At 49.5% G+C, this 17329-nt stretch overlaps 5 protein-coding genes across 5 annotated transcripts; 2 read left to right on the forward strand and 3 right to left on the reverse strand.

Moving 5' to 3' along the window:
* Positions 1 to 111: 111 nt before the first annotated feature.
* AUEXF2481DRAFT_87898 (uncharacterized protein) lies at positions 112 to 852 on the reverse strand (the record flags this gene model as incomplete). The annotated part of the gene is made up of 1 exon (XM_013489628.1): positions 112 to 852. The coding sequence occupies one exon, from the start codon at positions 850 to 852 to the stop codon at positions 112 to 114; it is 741 nt and encodes a 246-aa protein (XP_013345082.1).
* Positions 853 to 1089: 237 nt separating this feature from the next.
* AUEXF2481DRAFT_107162 (glycosyltransferase family 4 protein) lies at positions 1090 to 9023 on the reverse strand. The gene is made up of 6 exons (XM_013489689.1): positions 6864 to 9023; positions 6639 to 6813; positions 5977 to 6587; positions 5662 to 5924; positions 5449 to 5614; positions 1090 to 5399 (listed from the first exon to the last, which is right to left on the reverse strand). Exons 1-6 carry the CDS (start codon positions 8964 to 8966, stop codon positions 1326 to 1328), a joined length of 7392 nt encoding a protein of 2463 aa, XP_013345143.1. The 5' UTR covers positions 8967 to 9023; the 3' UTR covers positions 1090 to 1325.
* A 1510-nt stretch (positions 9024 to 10533) lies between these two features.
* AUEXF2481DRAFT_642062 (uncharacterized protein) lies at positions 10534 to 11148 on the forward strand. The gene is made up of 2 exons (XM_013489690.1): positions 10534 to 10816; positions 10887 to 11148. The coding sequence occupies exons 1-2, from the start codon at positions 10723 to 10725 to the stop codon at positions 11066 to 11068; spliced, it is 276 nt and encodes a 91-aa protein (XP_013345144.1). The 5' UTR covers positions 10534 to 10722; the 3' UTR covers positions 11069 to 11148.
* Positions 11149 to 11315: 167 nt separating this feature from the next.
* On the forward strand, positions 11316 to 12581 carry AUEXF2481DRAFT_58246 (uncharacterized protein; the record flags this gene model as incomplete). The annotated part of the gene is made up of 2 exons (XM_013489574.1): positions 11316 to 11551; positions 11681 to 12581. Coding segments are annotated over 2 exons (1137 nt in total), but the record flags the coding sequence as incomplete, so codon positions are not given.
* A 2702-nt stretch (positions 12582 to 15283) lies between these two features.
* On the reverse strand, positions 15284 to 17091 carry AUEXF2481DRAFT_46658 (polysaccharide lyase family 4 protein; the record flags this gene model as incomplete). The annotated part of the gene is made up of 4 exons (XM_013489566.1): positions 15284 to 16156; positions 16205 to 16333; positions 16387 to 16835; positions 16887 to 17091. The coding sequence occupies 4 exons, from the start codon at positions 17089 to 17091 to the stop codon at positions 15284 to 15286; spliced, it is 1656 nt and encodes a 551-aa protein (XP_013345020.1).
* Positions 17092 to 17329: the final 238 nt, after the last annotated feature.

Below are 17329 nucleotides of genomic sequence, written 5' to 3' on the forward strand. Positions count from 1 at the left end.
GTTTTGCCCTCGACGACGATATCAAAATCGTGGCAGAATGTCGCAAGCGACCGAAAACATTCTGTTGATGCAAGACCCGCTCGCATTCATCTCGAGGTAGCGAGAAAGCAATTAACACTTCATGTTCGCATTTGATTGTTTAACCTCACTCGTGAACGTCGGCCACATTGAATCAAAACTCGAGTATTGATCGTTGACAATCAACAACGCACCAAGATACGACGCATCGACCAGTCCGTCGACATCTGAGGCCATGGTATCAGTGTTCGAGGGATAACTGTGCAGCAACACAGTGCTTTTGCTTCTCACGGCAGCTGGGATGCTCGAATTGCCTCCTTGATTCATCCAGTGGTCATAGCTGTTCTCGTACGCGTTGATCATGTCTGCAATGTTGTAGAAAGAAGCGTCGACAGGAACACCTGGGTTTGTCCAGACAAGGTTGCCATTGGTCATTGTACTCTTCACTTTGTCGAAGATGTTTGCCATGTAGTCGTAGTTATCCAGAGAAGCGGGTGTTTCGTCAACGAAAATACCGCCGAGTGAGATGTTGGAGTTTGTGTAAGTGGACCAAGATTGGTAAGTGTCAATGTCTGAGGCAATATCGGAAAGATCTCTGCTTCCATAGCTTGTGTGGACGTAACCCAGTATGTTGACATTTGGATGAGCGTTGATCATGGTGATGTTCGCAATGTAGTTAGAATCTGGCAACGAGCCTCCTGGTCCGTTGTTGGGATTGACAATAACATCAAAGGTAACTTGGGGGTTGTTACTGAGAGCGTCATACAAAGGTTGCCATGTTCCTACTGACGGATACATGTAAAGCGGCAGTGCAACATGCATGTTCAAGGTCATTTTTTGAGGTCGTGGTGTTTGGCCCAGTGTTTTTTGAATGCGAGCTTTGGAGTTTGATCTGAATGCTTCCGTCTTTGCAGATAGCGGCATCTTTGCTCATATAGGACACGCCTTCTGCGTCTGCCAATGTTGGTGTGATTTGAGAGGGGTTGTTCGTTGCGAAGAAACGTGCACTCAAGGGGAAACGTGCCGCATGATTGGCATATGCGTCACAACGGGTTCAGTGAATCAGGCGAACGGATGAATCACAGATGGCTGCTTGCCTACTCCTGCCATTTGAGTAACATGTTGTCGCCAAGGAGAGCCCCTTTCTGGTTCATACCTGCCGTACGCAGTGCTAAAACTAGATTACACAAAACGGGCATTGATACCACATCCGAAATGATACACGGTACGGAACTAGAAATGGACATCCGAACGCTCAAACCTTGACCTACGGCCGTCTCCTTGATCTGTCCTCTTCAAACCAACGCTCATCCGATAGTCGACATACCCCTCTCATACGTACCCAAGCTATATTTTCGAGGCGGTGGATGACTGTCAATCAGGAGCTTGTCCAGGCGAAAGTCTTGCCAACGCGCTTTAGCGTCCGCGCCAGTGTCTGCAGCATCATCGTACTCGAAGATGTTGGATTCGCCGAAAGCGGCGTTTGCTGGCGGGTGACGACTAAGTTTTTGAGCAGAGCGACGAGTTTCTGCCCACCTGCGTTGGACCCAATACATCTGTTCATGCTCACGCAAATATCTTTGACCGTGAAAACTGCGGAGAACCACATCTCGGAGTTTCAGACCTAGTGCCCGACGGTCGTCTGCCTTATCGTACATACGCGCGGTTATCCATGCAACGTCCGTCGTCTTAAAATTATCTGGAAGTGGTGCCGGCTTGATCTTGTCGGTTGTGTACTCCGCCCAGGGTCCAAGCATACCAAGAATACTCAGTTGCGCTCGTGCAAGTGCTTCCGGGTCGTTTGGGGGCACAACTTCGCCGTATCGTTTTGTGGAGTCGTCGGGGTCGGTGAGGACAAGTGCAGTGGCGCCAACCTCTGTAGCAACAATCGGTATACCAGATAGGGCAGCTTCTCCAATTGCCAGTGGAAGGCCTTCAGATAGTGAAGAATTCATGAACAGCCAGGCATCCTTGAGCACTTCTTTGGGTGAACCGAAGCCTGCGAGTATGACTTTGCCGTTGAGGTTGCGGGTGTTGATAAGTGAGGTAGTCTCCAGGGCATAGCTTGGTTGGCGGTCCTGAGCACCGTACACGACCAAGCGGTAGTCGCTGAAGCCATACTTGTTCACAATGACATCCGCGGCTAGCACAGCATTCTTAACGTCCTTGATGAATTGCACATTCGATAGCATAACGCAAGTCGGAAGCTTACTTCGCGTCTCTGTGACAGGTTGGAAAGCATCCATGTTCCCAATACCGTTGACGATGGGGTCGATCTTGCGTGCAAACAGCTTTTTGCTACCACGTAATCCTTGATCAGTTCCCAGGTCAATCTCCCAATCTGGATTGAACACCGAAGTGCAGGGCAAAACAATGTCGACATGGGTATAAGCCAGATGACAGGCCAATTTGATCCCAGCCAGAAGCATCGACTGAACGGGGATTGGAAGCAGACACTGTGCAGGACTAATGTTCAGGCATGTCTCTCTCCACAAGATGGCATGGTCCCAAATGCCCCAGGTAGTGCCTCGGCGGTATTTGAGTAGCATTCCGTAGAGACTACTGACTCCATGGTGGGTACTCTGGAACACAGTCGGGCACTCTACCGGGAGCCCAACTGAGTATATGAAGAAGTAGCAAACATACAAGCCCAAGGCACTCTTAAAGTCACTCATGGATGCTTGTTCAATCTCGAAGAGGTCTCGCGGGAGCCCGATGTTCGGATCTTGATAGTCGATCAACCAAGCTTGAATCCAAGCGTCCCACACATCTTTGTTATCCCAGGTTTTGTTGAAGTCACACTTCTCAAAATACCTGTTCATCTGTAGGATGACATTGCTGAGTGTGACCAGGTCACTACGAGCATATCGTCTCATTCGAGCTCCCTTGACAAATGATGTAAGGAGAGGAATGAAGATGGATTTGATGTCCTCTTCAATTCTAGTCTCGAAGATTCGTTCATCAATCTGAGTCTGGAGCAGATTGTCAAGTACTCCATGGTAGGGTGTCTTTCTATCCAAGCCCCACAGTGGAAGAATTTTCAAAGAGTTGATGTTCTGCTCGATCTGGTAGCGTGGTATACCAAAGTCGTTGGCTGATTCGGCCAAGCAATGGCCGCGGATAGTAGTGTGTCCGTTCACTAGGTCTCGCCTACAATTTGAGACGCCACCAGGATTGTCTGGCCAGCAACCATTATCAGAGAATATCACCGACGTCAAAGTATGAGTGTCGCGATATGCATCCTCTGGGCGAGCCGTGACCTGATTCGCATCCTTGCCAAGGCCCATCACGAATAGGTCTGAAGCTTTGATAAGCAAAGGACAAGTTTGCGAGGCCTCAGCTGAAGGCTCGATCGCCGATATGATCAGATCCAGATTCTCGTCCAGATTGTGCGCGGCGTGTAAGAGGTGACCGGCATCACGGAGCCTCCAATACCTCTGAAGTAGAGGCTCCTTACGCAGTATCATCTCATCGAGAAAACATGCTGAAACAGCGTCCAGGTATGGCGGTTTAGCCCAGAAAGTCCATAGGGCGGTCCTCAACACCGAGGTGGGTAGCTTGCGGTAGATCTTCTTTTCTTTGACCTCAGAATAGACAAATGGCATGAAGGACATGATCCACGAAGTTGACTTCGATGTCTGGGCACCGCGCCTTGGGAACCTTTCGAGCCAGCTCAGAGGATGATATACAAGCAAGTCAACGCTATCGAAAGATAAGTCTTCTGGTTTCTTGAGGAAACCAAACTCGTCTTCCAAGATAGCTGCGGGTGCTGCCACACCAGTCAGGATCGTGCCGTGCTCGTCTGTCAAGGTTGTCTCTAGGTCTGGATCTCTTGCGTGCTTGTACACCCAATCGGTCTCGTATGTTTTCCCGTCTAGACTAGCGACGACCCGCCTAATTTTGTGAGATGGAGTCCAGTTTTTCACCTTGTCCGAATCGGATCGAGGTTGCATACTCCAGTACACTGAGATTACAGAAGCACTGTCTTCAGCATTTCCTTTTATGTATGTGGCCCGAAGGATTTCGGTATTGCCCTTTGGCCTCTTCTTATATAGATATTCAAAAGAAAACTCGACTTCTCCCCGAAAAAGCTTTCCGCTCACGACACGGCCATGTTTGTCATAGGTCGAGATGATCTCGTGTCCGCGTTCATCCTTGGTGGTCTTCCCGGTCGGCCAGCGTTTCCACTCTTGGTTGTGGTAATCGAACGTAGAAGTAGTTTTTGTTTTCGGGTTGCCGGGGTTGTTCTCGAAGTGGGTGACGCGATAAGATTTATCGTAGATTGCTAGGGTTTTCAACGCTTGTGAATCAGGTGGAATTTCGTGAATACCATCGAAGGCTGTGACCACCAGGTTGCCATCGACATCACGGGAGATGAAGCCGGTGGTTTTTGAGAAAGGCGTGTCTACTGTGATGGCATCTCCACGCAGTGTTCTAGGCAGTCCTCGATCCTTCATTTCTAAGAACACATGCAGGGATGGCTTGCCGAGGATCAAGAACAGATATGTCCAAAAATTCTTGATAAACCAGCATGCCTTCCAGATTTTCAGAAGGCTCCAGAGCAGCGGTGTGCGCAGAGAATTGTCCCTCAGAGCAAACCACAGCTCACGATTGACGTCCGGTGCGCCACCAGATATGAGAGCAGTCCACTTCACAATGCCGTATATAGTCGAAACGACGCTCGTGACGACATGTCTGAGCTTTGAGATCATTCCAAACTCTCTGCCAAGCACTGAGGTCAGCTCTGGATCGCGATATGAGCCTGCGACTTTGAAAGCGTTGTTCTCATCCTTGCTGACGGTTGACTTCTTGCCCATGTGATCCTTCAAGCATCTTGCAAGCTCATCATCGGATTGGACTGTACTTTTTGACTCTGCAGCTAACCATGCCCTAGCTGCAAGAGTCGTGTGACCAGTGACTCCAAGCACACGCGACACGACAAGATAGCGGATATCTTCGGGTAGTTTCGTCCACTGCACGTTAACATCGATGTCGAGGCAAAGATGCTGGAGGATTTTGCGGTGGGTCGTATGTGACAGATTGCACAGTGTATCGCCATGGGTATTGAACAAGGTCGCCCAGCTTGTCGGTTCGACTCCATCACCATTTGCAGGGCGTTCTTTTGGATTCATCGTTCCACTTGAATTGTCATCTCCCGTTTCAACATGGTAACTGGTTGGTGGTGAGAAGTACCCGGTCAGGAAAAAGGTCGCGATTGCAGCAGAGACGCAAGTGACATTGAGGCCAATGACATAGTCGTAAAACAAGTCAGACGTGGAAGAGACCGCTCGCAGGATGCACCCCACAACGAACCCAGCAACACAGCAGATCAAGACCGCAATGACGTGTGCTTTTGGATTTTGCGTGAAGCATCGGTGGAACTGCAGTAAGTCAGCCTCGCCGCTATGACGCACTCCCGTATCCACGTACCTGGAAGAGGCATACCCCTGTGTATCCCGAGATATACAGGAAGTAGAGAATGACTGATCTGTGATCAATAACAAAAGCCCAAACGAGAATGGTCATGACGCCGAAGTTGATAGCCAAGAGAGTGGACAGTTCGGCCAGTGCACTTCGATAGTACTTGTTGCGAGTCCTTTAAGGTGTTAGCGCAGCATATGATAACTCAAGAGAAGAACAAACTGTTTCTGCTTCTGCTTGATCTCATTGTAAGCATCAAGGCTGTCGATCTTACAGTCTGGCAGCTCGGTTGCAAGTGGCCAGTACTTCTGTAAAACCAAATCTACTGAGACTGCACCAAAAAGGAAATACAAGAGTCCGAAGCAGATCCCGTAACGAGCACGATCGTCGAAATACGTAACAATGACAGGTTGCCTGGCGCTCATGACAACATCGATCCAACGATCCATCAAAGCGCCGAGGAATAGTCCAACGTTCTGCCCGAGCTGTGGAACGTCAGTGAGTAGTCAACAGCTCAGGTGGCAATCAGACACTTACGTCGTACTTTGAGTAGCGGAAGGTGATGAACGGACTGTGCTCTTTCAGACCACGCATCAATTGCCGCTGATTGGCGAATGCAAGTTCGAGCTGCACAAACCATGTCGTCGTATAGGTCTCGGGCAGATCTGCACCACCGGCCTCTTTCTCAAGTAGCCAGAGAGCGTATAAGTGTCCAGTACCCATCTTGCTGACGAACGGATCCACGGCCGCTTCAGCACTGAAAAGCTGGTGGATGACGCTTCTATTGCGATATCTGTGTACTGCCAGCTTGAGAGCATACCGAGCTTCAGCTGCAACTTGTTGCGGGTCGACTTCAGGAAGCGACCCTTGCTTTTCCTTCAATTTATTGTTGTACCATGTCATCAAGTCCTTCTCTTTCACCGACGGCACTTTGCTTAACCAGGTTGTCCATTCGTGAAGGAGATGTCGAAAGCTAAACAAGAGGGCGATGACGAAGGTGTAGATTATGAGCAGATAGATCAAGAGGTCATGGTCATCAACGAAGATGGTGAGTATTGGCGAGATGAATAGAATAGGGATGCACCTCCACATTGCGGTACGACCAGAAGTCAATGGACAGCCAAGCCGGTGCATTGTGGCAAACATGCCTGTAAAATGAAAGTCAGTAGTGTTATAGGTGTTGAAGTACACGCTCTCACCTAACAGATTGAGAAAGGTTGTCAAGGCATAAAGGTAAATCAGGAAAATGAAACCACCAAACCAAGATTCTTGGGCGCCGAATGCAAAGAAGCCGCAGATAGCAACGACGGTGCTCAAGACGAATGCCGCAGAAAACCGCTGCACAATGAAATGCGCCATATTGTCGAAAGCGAACTATCAAGTTAGCACCTAGGCAAACGTAAAATAGAATGCACTCAACTCACACTGAACATATAGAACCCTCCAGTACTACCAACCCAACCTGTGATGCCACCAGTCATGATAAGTGCGGTAAGGATAGCATAATTGGCCATGCTGACCACCATGTCGTCCATGTAAGCCGTCAGGTAAAAGCCGCGACCGAGGAATGAGAGCAACACGACATCAATCACGGCTGGAAAACAGAAGATGGACATGGCTCCAAACGTGCTGGCAGCTTCGGCGAGGCGTTTTGTGGACTCGGGCTCATCAAGCTTGAAACCTGAGGCTTGTCCTGGCAGATCTACAGGCGAACCAGATCCTGTCATCACTCCATGGCCTTCCAGTTGTATTCGAGCTTCAGTATTCGAATACGCCGTAAATACGTCCTTGCCATTCCATGACTCGGGCGGTGGAGGATAACGGGACAGATAGTCGTGATACTTTTCGTACGTGATCTCTCCCAATGCACGTGGCAATAGACCAAAGTAGATCTCACATTGTGAGCCAAGGACCCATAACTCAGAGAAAACCCCGGCTTGATCATGTTGCTGTAGAAATAATGGACACCGATCTGTAGTTTCAAGATAGACATCTTCGAATGCAAGCTTGCGCAGTGAGCAGAAGTACATCAGCGCGTAGAGATCAAGTTGGGGTCCGGCAGGTCGGATAGTCCCCATAGCATTGTACGCATCAACAAGAGGTGCTGAAAGCTGGGACATTGTAGATCGATCGTTTGCAAACAAAGCATCCTGTAACTTTCTTCTAAGAAGATCGGAGAGCTCGACTAGTCTCTCCAGCTTTGGAAGCTGATCTGTTCCTTGTCTGACAAACTGCTCGAGTCGCATGCGAAGAAGTGTTCTCGTGTTCAGTGATTCGTCCAAGCACACTCGAGAATGTAGTACGTTCCAAGCAGTTTTGGTAGTATCCTCGAGCAGGAGAGCAGCACAGGTCTTTATGATGGTGTGATGGAAAGCGTGGTCGAAAGTATTAAGCCGGACTTGTTGGATGATATATAGCAGCTCGGCTTCCGTACATTGACGTAGCTCCTGCTGTAAACTTTTCGGTAGCTGCGCACCAGGGAAGAACAAGAGCTCCTCCTCAAAGCACTTCAAACGCGATATGCCATGATGTGCCAGCCACACATGCCAGATCGTAGCGGCATCGTGTACATTCTTAAGTGAGATGTAAATGTCGATGATACTATGACCATCCTCCTGGGAGCTTTCCGATAGTCCTAGCATGTGTCCGCCGTAATCCGGCAGACTGAAGCCACTGTCTAATCCCTTGAAGATACGCACTTGACCCCTGGTGAGATGATCAAGGAATTTCTGCAGCAGGTCTGTATGGGATGAATTCTGCAAGGTAACGCTCAAGACTTTTGATATTGACATAATCTCAATATCTGCGTAGATATGCAGCATTTGCAAATGCTTCAAGCTTCGCTGCGTCTGCAGTATCCGGTCGAATTGCTCCTGGGTAATCTCATCCCGCAAGTTGTAACACCCCGTCTCGCAGAGTGGAGCGCCGCAGCTTGTTTCATCCCAAATACTGTCCCGTCTTAGGGCATCTATAGTGTAATCTGGACTGGAACTGCTCTCCAACTTTTCGTCCGAGACGGAAAGCAGATCGGATGATAGCGGACATAATGCGAGTAAGCTTTCCGCTGGTCCCAAGATTTCAGACAGCTTTTGGGTATCGAAATGAAAATTGTCTGTCTCGGCTTCGGGACGCGGGATCGTTGCTGGGTTTTGCGTCCAGCACTTCTGCAAATATACGATTTCAGGTCGCTTAAGCCAGTCGAATCCACTAAGACTCATCTCCGTTCGGGTGTTGTGCTGCGAAATTGCTTGAGCTTGAATTACAGCCCCAAAGAAATCCGCCAATTTGTATGCTCGGCGCAGAGTGGCTGCTGTGGGTTTGATGGTCCATATTTCGAGGAACCCCATAAGAAACTCGGGTCGATGCTTCATCTGACGCTTGCATCTTGCAACGCATTCTCGGACCTGTACTGCACGGAAGAAATCTCGATGCTGACCATCAGCTAACACGCTCGCATTCTGTATCACGAGGCCGTCGACGAGTCCGAAATGGAGTGAATCGATGATTGTGAGGTCGGGATCTCCCATGAGGATTACCGAAACATGCAAGTCTCGTAACGCCACCAACAATGCATTGATTTCTTTGGACGAGTCGCCGTGGTGGTACGAGACGACGACGCCATGTAGTCCCTGCTTGAGACGGAGATTATTCACTATCGCAGCCTTCTCTTCTGCGTCCCTCCCCGAAGAGCCAGATGCTGGCTTTAACAAGCCATAGAAGATTGTATGTGTCTGGGTATTCGAAATTGCTCCCGCTGATGCTGGAAGAGGATGCACGGAGTCTCTAGCTGTGCGAAGCTCAGTGCTTCCCAGGGAGTCTTGGGCCGAGTGTCTAGATGACGTCGCACTATTGGCAGTTCCTCGAGCAGGCGACATGGGTAGCTCTTCATGGCTTTGGATGGGAAGAAGTGAATCTTGTGCTCTCTCTAACGCTGTTTCGGGTGGTCGCTCTCCGGTCAAGCCCACGACATGCAGGTCGAAGCTGGAGCGGAGTCGCTGCACGGGTATCTCATGATCTGAGACACAGAACGTCTTCACCTGGGATAGCTTGGGTGACGAGAATACCGGCACAGGCGAAGCTTTCTCGCTAGTGATAGGCACGCTTTTTTGACGTCGTGGTGAAGGATGCTTGCGCTGGATCCACGATTTTGGAAGCTGTAGAAGCCTCTTGATGCTCGGTGGCAGTGGACTCTTCTTCAGTCGACGCTTCTTGCGGATGTACTGAATGACCAGATTCAGAAGTCCAAGGGTCAAGAAGGTGCACCCGATCGAAACCACAAGGATTTGATACCAGTACAAGGTGAGCTGCGAGCCTTTGAGCGTCGCATTCCATACAATAACAAACTTGGACCCGGGAGCAACATCAACATCCGGTCCAGTCAGAGAAGGCTGAAAGAAGGATGCCACAGCTGTACGGAACGCGGAAACCTGTTCTTCGTGAAGTCGACTTTCATCAATGTCCCTTCATGGGAATGATGAACCTCCAGTGTGCCGAAGCTCGAGCTGGGCGTCAGTCACTCAGTCTCAACAAAGTTCCAGAAGCATGTCATAGTGTGCCAACCGAGATCTGTGGCAGACTGTGTTGCGGTACTGGCAGCAGGCTTCGTCGAAACATTCTAGTCAATTTAGAGTTAGAGACGACTTACCTTAGCCTCTCCTTGAATGCTTTGTTGAAGCATCTAGGAGATCCATTGTCGTAATCTCACTCTACCACCAACTACTTACAAAGTACCCTGCGAAGATACCAACATTGGAAGCGATATTTGGGGAGCTGACATGTTCGTAGAAGACGCGTCGCTCTGCAATGGCCACGACATTAGGCGATGCTGCTGCTGCTGCTGCTGCTGCTGTCACAGGCGCGAGTAATGGAATTTTTCGTCACCGCACTGATGGATCCACTTCACATCTCGACACGTACCAAGTTCAGCTACGCGAACTCAAGGAGTCTGAAAGTTGTGACCAGGAGCAAGATGGGCTTTCGTGTTTCTGCAAAGCGGCCCCGCGGGTTCCGCCCCACTTTCCCCATCGGGACGACGCGTTTTCCACGTCATCGCGACTTCTTCTTTCCTCTCTTACTTTCAACATGCTACCGGTACACGGCCTCTGATACTTGCCGTTCTTAAATCCAGTCGCTTCGTTCAGGATATTCTGTGTAGCATACACACTGCCCACGACACTGTTGCAAGACCATGACAACACTCTCTCACAGACTGCATGCTCATCACGGCCTCATCTCAGCCGCATCAACATCATTTTCGTGTTCAGATGAGCGTGCACTGTCTTGATGTTTGGGGCTCGTTGGTCTAGCAACAATACGCCTACAAGGATCGTCATCTGCCTGCCATGCTTAGTTCAAGTAAGAACCAGCCAGTCTATTCGTAGGCAGCCATCACATACAGTTTCCAATGTGGATCTGACATCTGCTAAAAGGTAACTTGGGTTCCTAAGTGCTGAAGCTTCGCAAAAGATCAATGACTAGACCTGAACCTACGCCGCCAAACGACGACCTGACTTTGAGCGTCGACCGATTGGGCTGTCTTCGTGTGCAGGTTTCACGGTCGTATAGTTGCAGTCGATTGCCCTCGAACAGTCGTAGTATCAATGATGCAACAGGTAACATGCTCTACTAGTGTGAAGGAGTGAAAAACATGTTTTGGACATAAATTTTCCGCGCTGTGCATGATGATGTGGGTAGTTCACCAGTGATCTCAGAACAGCGCCGTCGAAAAGCGACCACCTCTTCGACAACCTCGACAAACTGCATCGCAAACACCCAATCCCGCTACAGCAATGCCATCTCACAACCGACCAGTCGAAGACTCAATCCAGAAAAAGGCGGAGCGCTTTCGCGAGGAAATCAAGTCCTTTTCAGTATGTCTCGTCACGGGAGGGGCAGGTTATATCGGCTCCCACACAGTGCTTGAGCTTCTCAATGTCGGTGTGGCTGCTGTTGTCATCGACAACCTGTGCAACAGCCACGTGGAGTCTTTGTGTCGTGTACACTACATTGCTCGAACTGAAGCTCGGCGTCTCGATCAGGCACGCATTGTGCCGCCAATATTCTTTCACCAAGTCGATATCAGAGACACGAAGGCTATGAACCAAGTCTTTGAGTTCTGGCAATCTGACAAGATCCATGCTGAAAGGACGGTCTTTCCTGTGAGCATCGGTGAGGTCTCCGCGAACAAGGCCTACCCCATGCTCGAGTACGTCCTGAACCCAGCGAAAAGAGCTCAGCCAAGCCCTCAAGTCAAAGAACCATCCAACTGTGGCAAAATTACAGCAGTCATCCATTTCGCTGCCCTTAAGGCTGTTGGGGAGTCTATTACCAAGCCACTGGAGTACTACGAGAACAATGTTGCTGCACTTGTGGTCTTGCTCAAGGCCATGAAGCGTCATGATGTTGGCGTGCTGATCTTCTCGTCGAGTGCAGTCGTCTACGGTGTTGGTCATGAGGCGGGCATCACAGAAGATACTGTTCAGGTCGCTGGCAAGGGCTCAGGCGGCGGCCTGCTCACTAATCCTTACGGACGTTCTAAGTGGATGTCGGAAGAGATCATCAACGACTACTGCATTGCAGACCCCAACTTCTACGCCATTTCGTTACGCTACTTCAATCCGACGGGCTCTCATCCTAGCGGGTTGATTGGTGAAGACCCCAAGGGGACGCCCAACAACATTGTACCCGTGATCCTGCAAGCGTATCAGCGTCGTCGTAGCCGCGTCCACGTCTTCGGCTCCAACTACGACACTTCCGACGGCACAGGAGTGCGTGACTACATCCATGTCAACGACCTCGCCATGGGTCATCTTGCTGCATTGCGTAAGGCTACGAAGCAGCCCGACTCCGGTCCTGAGGGTGAGGAAGTTGACGGGCAAGACCCAGCTTCCAACTACAACGTCTATAATCTGGGCACAGGTCGAGGGTACTCGGTGCTTGAAATTATTAATGCTTTCAGTAACGCGGCCGGTGCATCTATTCCTTTCACCGTCGGCGAGGCACGTGCAGGTGATCTTGGTACGGTGACAGCTTCGCCTGACAAAGCAGCTTCTGATCTCGACTGGCGAGCTGAATTCGACTTGCAGGACATGTGTCGCGATGTCTTTAATTGGGCTGCTGCTAATCCTACTGGATACGAGACTTTGCGTCGCCTGTCAACTATGTCGGGCATGAACAGCCAAGACATGCGGCGCCAATCTGTCGCCACCGGCCTCTTTGACCGTGAAGAAGACTTTGACAACTTCATCAGCACTAGTCTGAACTCCATAGACAAGGACAGCACTTCTCGTCGCATGTCATCCCACGGCTCCAACTTTTCGAACCTGCTAAAAAAGATGCGTTCCGCGAGTATCGCGTCCCATGGTAGTGCCAGCGACGATAGCGAGAGCCTTTTCCAGAACAATTACGCTCTATCGAGTAGCCCTGGTCCAGGATCAGGCATTGTCCCTAGATTCTCCATGGCTTGGGAAGGTGATCCGTCCAAAACACCGAGGACAATGAACGACTCGATTGCTGAAGGTGTAGAGGATGGAGAAGAAGAAGGGCTAGACTTGGAACCCACTCTTAGTCCTTCTACGAGTCGTACGCTTCCGACGAGATTCAAGTGAGTATCCTTGCGTGCATAGTTGGGCATTGTGAAGAAGTCTGTACTATCTATACTAAGCACATACTTGTACAATGGCCCGCGTCCTTGAAAGAAAGCTCCTGTAAGATCGTGCTATTCCCTAGCCATTCCATCACGGTCGTGTAGATTGAGTGCAATACATACTATTTAATCGCATGACCTCATTCCCAATATCGTTTTGCTTTTTCTTATCGAGCACGATCGAAATTCCACTAAATTGTTGCGTCATCGTGTTAAACATGCAAAAGCTCGTCTAGGGCTTTGGTTGAAAGGTATCACCCTGCTCATGCTTCAATACCACACAGGACGACGGGCTTTTCAGAATATGATATGAGAGTCTCACAACAGAACTTCGACACCTATATTAACATGTTTTATCAATTCTAGCATGTAGAGGTCTTCTCATCGTCCTCCGGTCCAATGTTCTATGCCATGCACAATGTCACTTGATCCCATTGCAGCTTTGCTCAATTTTTTGGATGTCGACCTCTCGAAACACAAAACAATGTCTTACGCCACCAAAGAATGCCACACCCACACTCGAATGCTACCAAGGCGATATCTAATATCAAAAAACCATATCATAGGGCTAAAGCGTCAGATGGATACTTATTGCTGCCACAACATCAGTTCCAAGCCGATGGCAGCTGGTTAGCAGGACGACCCTGACCAAATCGCGGCGTCATGCGTTTATCTCTGCCAATCAAACAGTCGATTTGTCTGTTCGAAACTCTGCGAATGATTTACTGGGACGATGTACTCTAGACCCCATGTAAGTTCGACAGAGTCTGTATAACTCTTCGTGGAATGAGGTCGTCGGGCTCGAGGTTTCATGTGCTTCGATAGCTGATGAGTCAGTCCGATGTAGCTTGAGAGCTCGACGCGAAGAGTCGCGTCTCCATCCCTCTTTCCTTCAATACCTATCTTCCTATCTTACAGAACGCGTCTCGGAAGTCAGAGTATCGTGTCTTCCGACCCTTAGTTGTCAAAAGGACTGTATACAACTCGTTTCCGGTTTTGATCGCTGACGCCTGCACTTGATAAAAATCCAGTGCTCCTCAGGCCGAAATCCGATCAGAGGATAGTGGATCAAGCGCAAAACTGGTCAAGAGCTCTACCTTCTTATACATGTGCATACTACTAATACTCCCAACGAGTAATAGACATCTAAGAAAAATATTCAGAGCACGGCTTGTCCCTTTTATAGCACACAGGCAAGCTCAGAATCGCCCAAGCATCAGCAGAAGCAGCGACAGCGACAATAACAACAGCAAAACCCTCACATGGACTGTTCCTCCATATAGCCAGCTCAGATACGAACGGCATGCACATGAGATAGATCACCAGGTCCATTATACTCCAGCAGGGGACACGTATGTCGTCCATCTCTCCTCGTACACAGCATTCCAAGAAGTCGCGTCGAAGAGGCCATGCATCATGGAACCGGCTTCCCTCTCAGCCTGGAGTATGTCTTCTAAGACCAGGGACGCAAATATCATGCTTGAATCCGCGGAATCAAGCCCAATTCGAGATGACCAGTCTCTCCGCTGTTGCAAGGTCCATGGCTGCAAGACATGTCAGCAAAGGTGATGAGGTAATGGAGACACACGAAGAGAGATGTACGTCCGATGAATGAGCCCGTAGGCTCTGAAGAAGTCCGATATGCCAAAGGCTGGCCGGTAATGTTCTGAATAGAGTACCAAGTTTGATGACCAATCGAATGTAATCATCGATATTAATGATTGGAGATTTTCTGTATCATGCGAAATTGTCACCTATAAGATAAGACACAAGGAACGGGCACAACGAAGAAACAGCGCTACTACTGCGCCAAAAGAGATCGCGGTGCGTTCGTTCGACTAATGGTCATGTTTTTTGCTCGACGTAATAGGAAAGCAGGCAAAGCAGGCAAAGCAGGGAAAGCAGGAGTACCAGGTCCATGATGCCTTCTGTGTTCTATGCTCTGCGTCAAGGTTCAGAATTACCACGCAGGGCGGTCGAGATTGCAAGAAGTTCATAGGATACACTGACCTGTTGTCCATATTCCCTAGCGTCCTTGACGCCGGCGCTGGCTGACTACGCACTGCATCTACTGCATACTCAGTTGATGGAGTGAATGTCTTGTGGAGATATCGTGCCTATCGATTTCGCTAAGCATAAGGTGATAGTCAGGAGGGCTGGCCAAGGGTGTCGTCTTATCGACAACAGTTGCCCAGGAAATCAAGCCCACTCAAGAGCGATAGCATCCCAAAGAAAGCCTCTCCACAATACATATCTGTCAACTGTGAAGCTGATGACGTTTTTTCCTTCCTTCAAGTTTCCGATTACATACTCGAATTGATGCCATTCTCCACTGACAGTACCCGATCTGTAAGCTGCCGCATCAGTCGTGACATTATTCTTGTTCAAGCTTCCAAGGACAACATCATTGGATGAGATTGTCAGACTGGTGCTCTGTGAATAGCCGGCCAACGACACAATCAGACGAGCGTTTTGCTTCTCTAGGGCAGGAGTATTGAACACAATGTCCCAAGTGCCCAGATTCGATGATGCGTAATACCAGTCTGCAGACGTCGAAGTGCCGACAGTGAAAGTGAAGTTAGCTGGCGAGGCGGCAGCGAGACCATGTTGATAAGGTCCGTTATTCACAAAACCAGTAGTCCTTTTGTCGAAGTTTCCGATTTGAAAGATGCGTTTGTTGCTCGGAACAGACCAGATGAGTGTTGACAAGTCGAGATCGTCCTTGACTTCGACCCCCGACTTTGTGTAATTGGTGTAGACGTCACTAATCTTACCACCATTGGACCAAGCATACAAGCCGTACTGGCCAGTACGCACACTGGCGAAGCTGAACTTTCCAGAGGCGTCGGTATGTGTTGTATAATAGTAGTTGACTCCTTGAGCTAAGGGCGCTTTGATGTCAGAATCCCCGAGGAACACAGCGGCGCCAGCAGCAACTCTGCCATCAGACAACTTTAAAGATCCGGTGACAGAGCCTCGAGAATGGTAAGCCGTATCATTCACCCATGGATACGGCCACTTTGATAACTCCTCTTGATACTTACTCGCAGCGTCAGAGGCACTGCCGTCGTTCTGTTTTGTGTTTAGTAAAGCCCATCTTGAAATGATCGAAGCACTTACTAGATACCACAACCATGGTCCCCAAATCTTGCCATCAGGCTGAGTGGTCGTGACTTGAGTTTGGAAGTGAGACGTGTCTTGTACAACGTTGAGCTGAACTGCATCACCGGTACTGCTTTCACGGTGGACCTGATGGTCAATCAGCAAGTGCTCCATAGACAAAATGAACAACTCTTGCTCACAGTCAAGGTTTGCTTCAAGTGATCTCCACTGAAGTAGTCCGTGCTTGGATGGATATACCACGACCCGGTCGATGGTCCATAGACTCCGTTAAAGTCACGCTCTCTGACATAATTCGACCAATCGTACTTTGTGATGTATGTCCCGTTAGCCGTCTCGAAAGTCTCATCCTGCACCTTGGTAGCATCCTTGATGGCCTGGAAAGAAGGCAAAGGTTCATCTTTGAGATAAGTCCGACCATTCGGAAACCTGCCAGGGTCCAGTCGGAAGAGGGAGCGGAGAATGCTGACATCACCCAAGGCCCGGTTGACAAAGTATTGGTACGAGCCAGCAAGATCATCATAGATGACCCAATGGAAGTCGCCCTGGTCAGACACAAAGCCCACATCGATAAAGTTGTCACCCTCATTTACAATGCTCGCTGACTTCCACACAAGGTTGTTTTCGCCATCTATTACAAATTAGCGATCAGTCGTTGAAGGTCCAACAGCGATATGCATACCCGCTCCTACGTAGTGACCAGCAGCCTCGCCTATGGCATCTTTGTCTTGGTAGTAGAGCTTCGTGCCATAGATTGGTCCTTGAGTAATGTTCCAGATATCGTTGCCGATGACCCATGTGCTGGTGCCTGTCTGCTGCAAGAACGAGCTTCGTGCAGACACGAGTGGGAATGCCGCGAGAGCGAAAAGGACGAACCGAGCAGTCATAATGTTGTCGTTCTGCTTCCGAGAACTTACTCGTGGACGAAGCGACACTGAGCTTCCCACCTTTATACAGCTCTCATCCTGAGCTCGTCATGATTGTGCATTCTTTGGTGACCATGCATTCATGTCAAGGATCCACCGATCTCCGTCGGAGAAATCTAGAGTCGAGGGCTAGCGATGCGCCAGCGCTATGTGTGTCTTTAAGACCAGTGCCCGTCGCATCGTTGAGCATGAGGAAATT

This window comes from Aureobasidium subglaciale (genome assembly GCF_000721755.1).
Source record: "Aureobasidium subglaciale EXF-2481 unplaced genomic scaffold scaffold_7, whole genome shotgun sequence".
NCBI lineage: Eukaryota > Fungi > Ascomycota > Dothideomycetes > Dothideales > Saccotheciaceae > Aureobasidium > Aureobasidium subglaciale.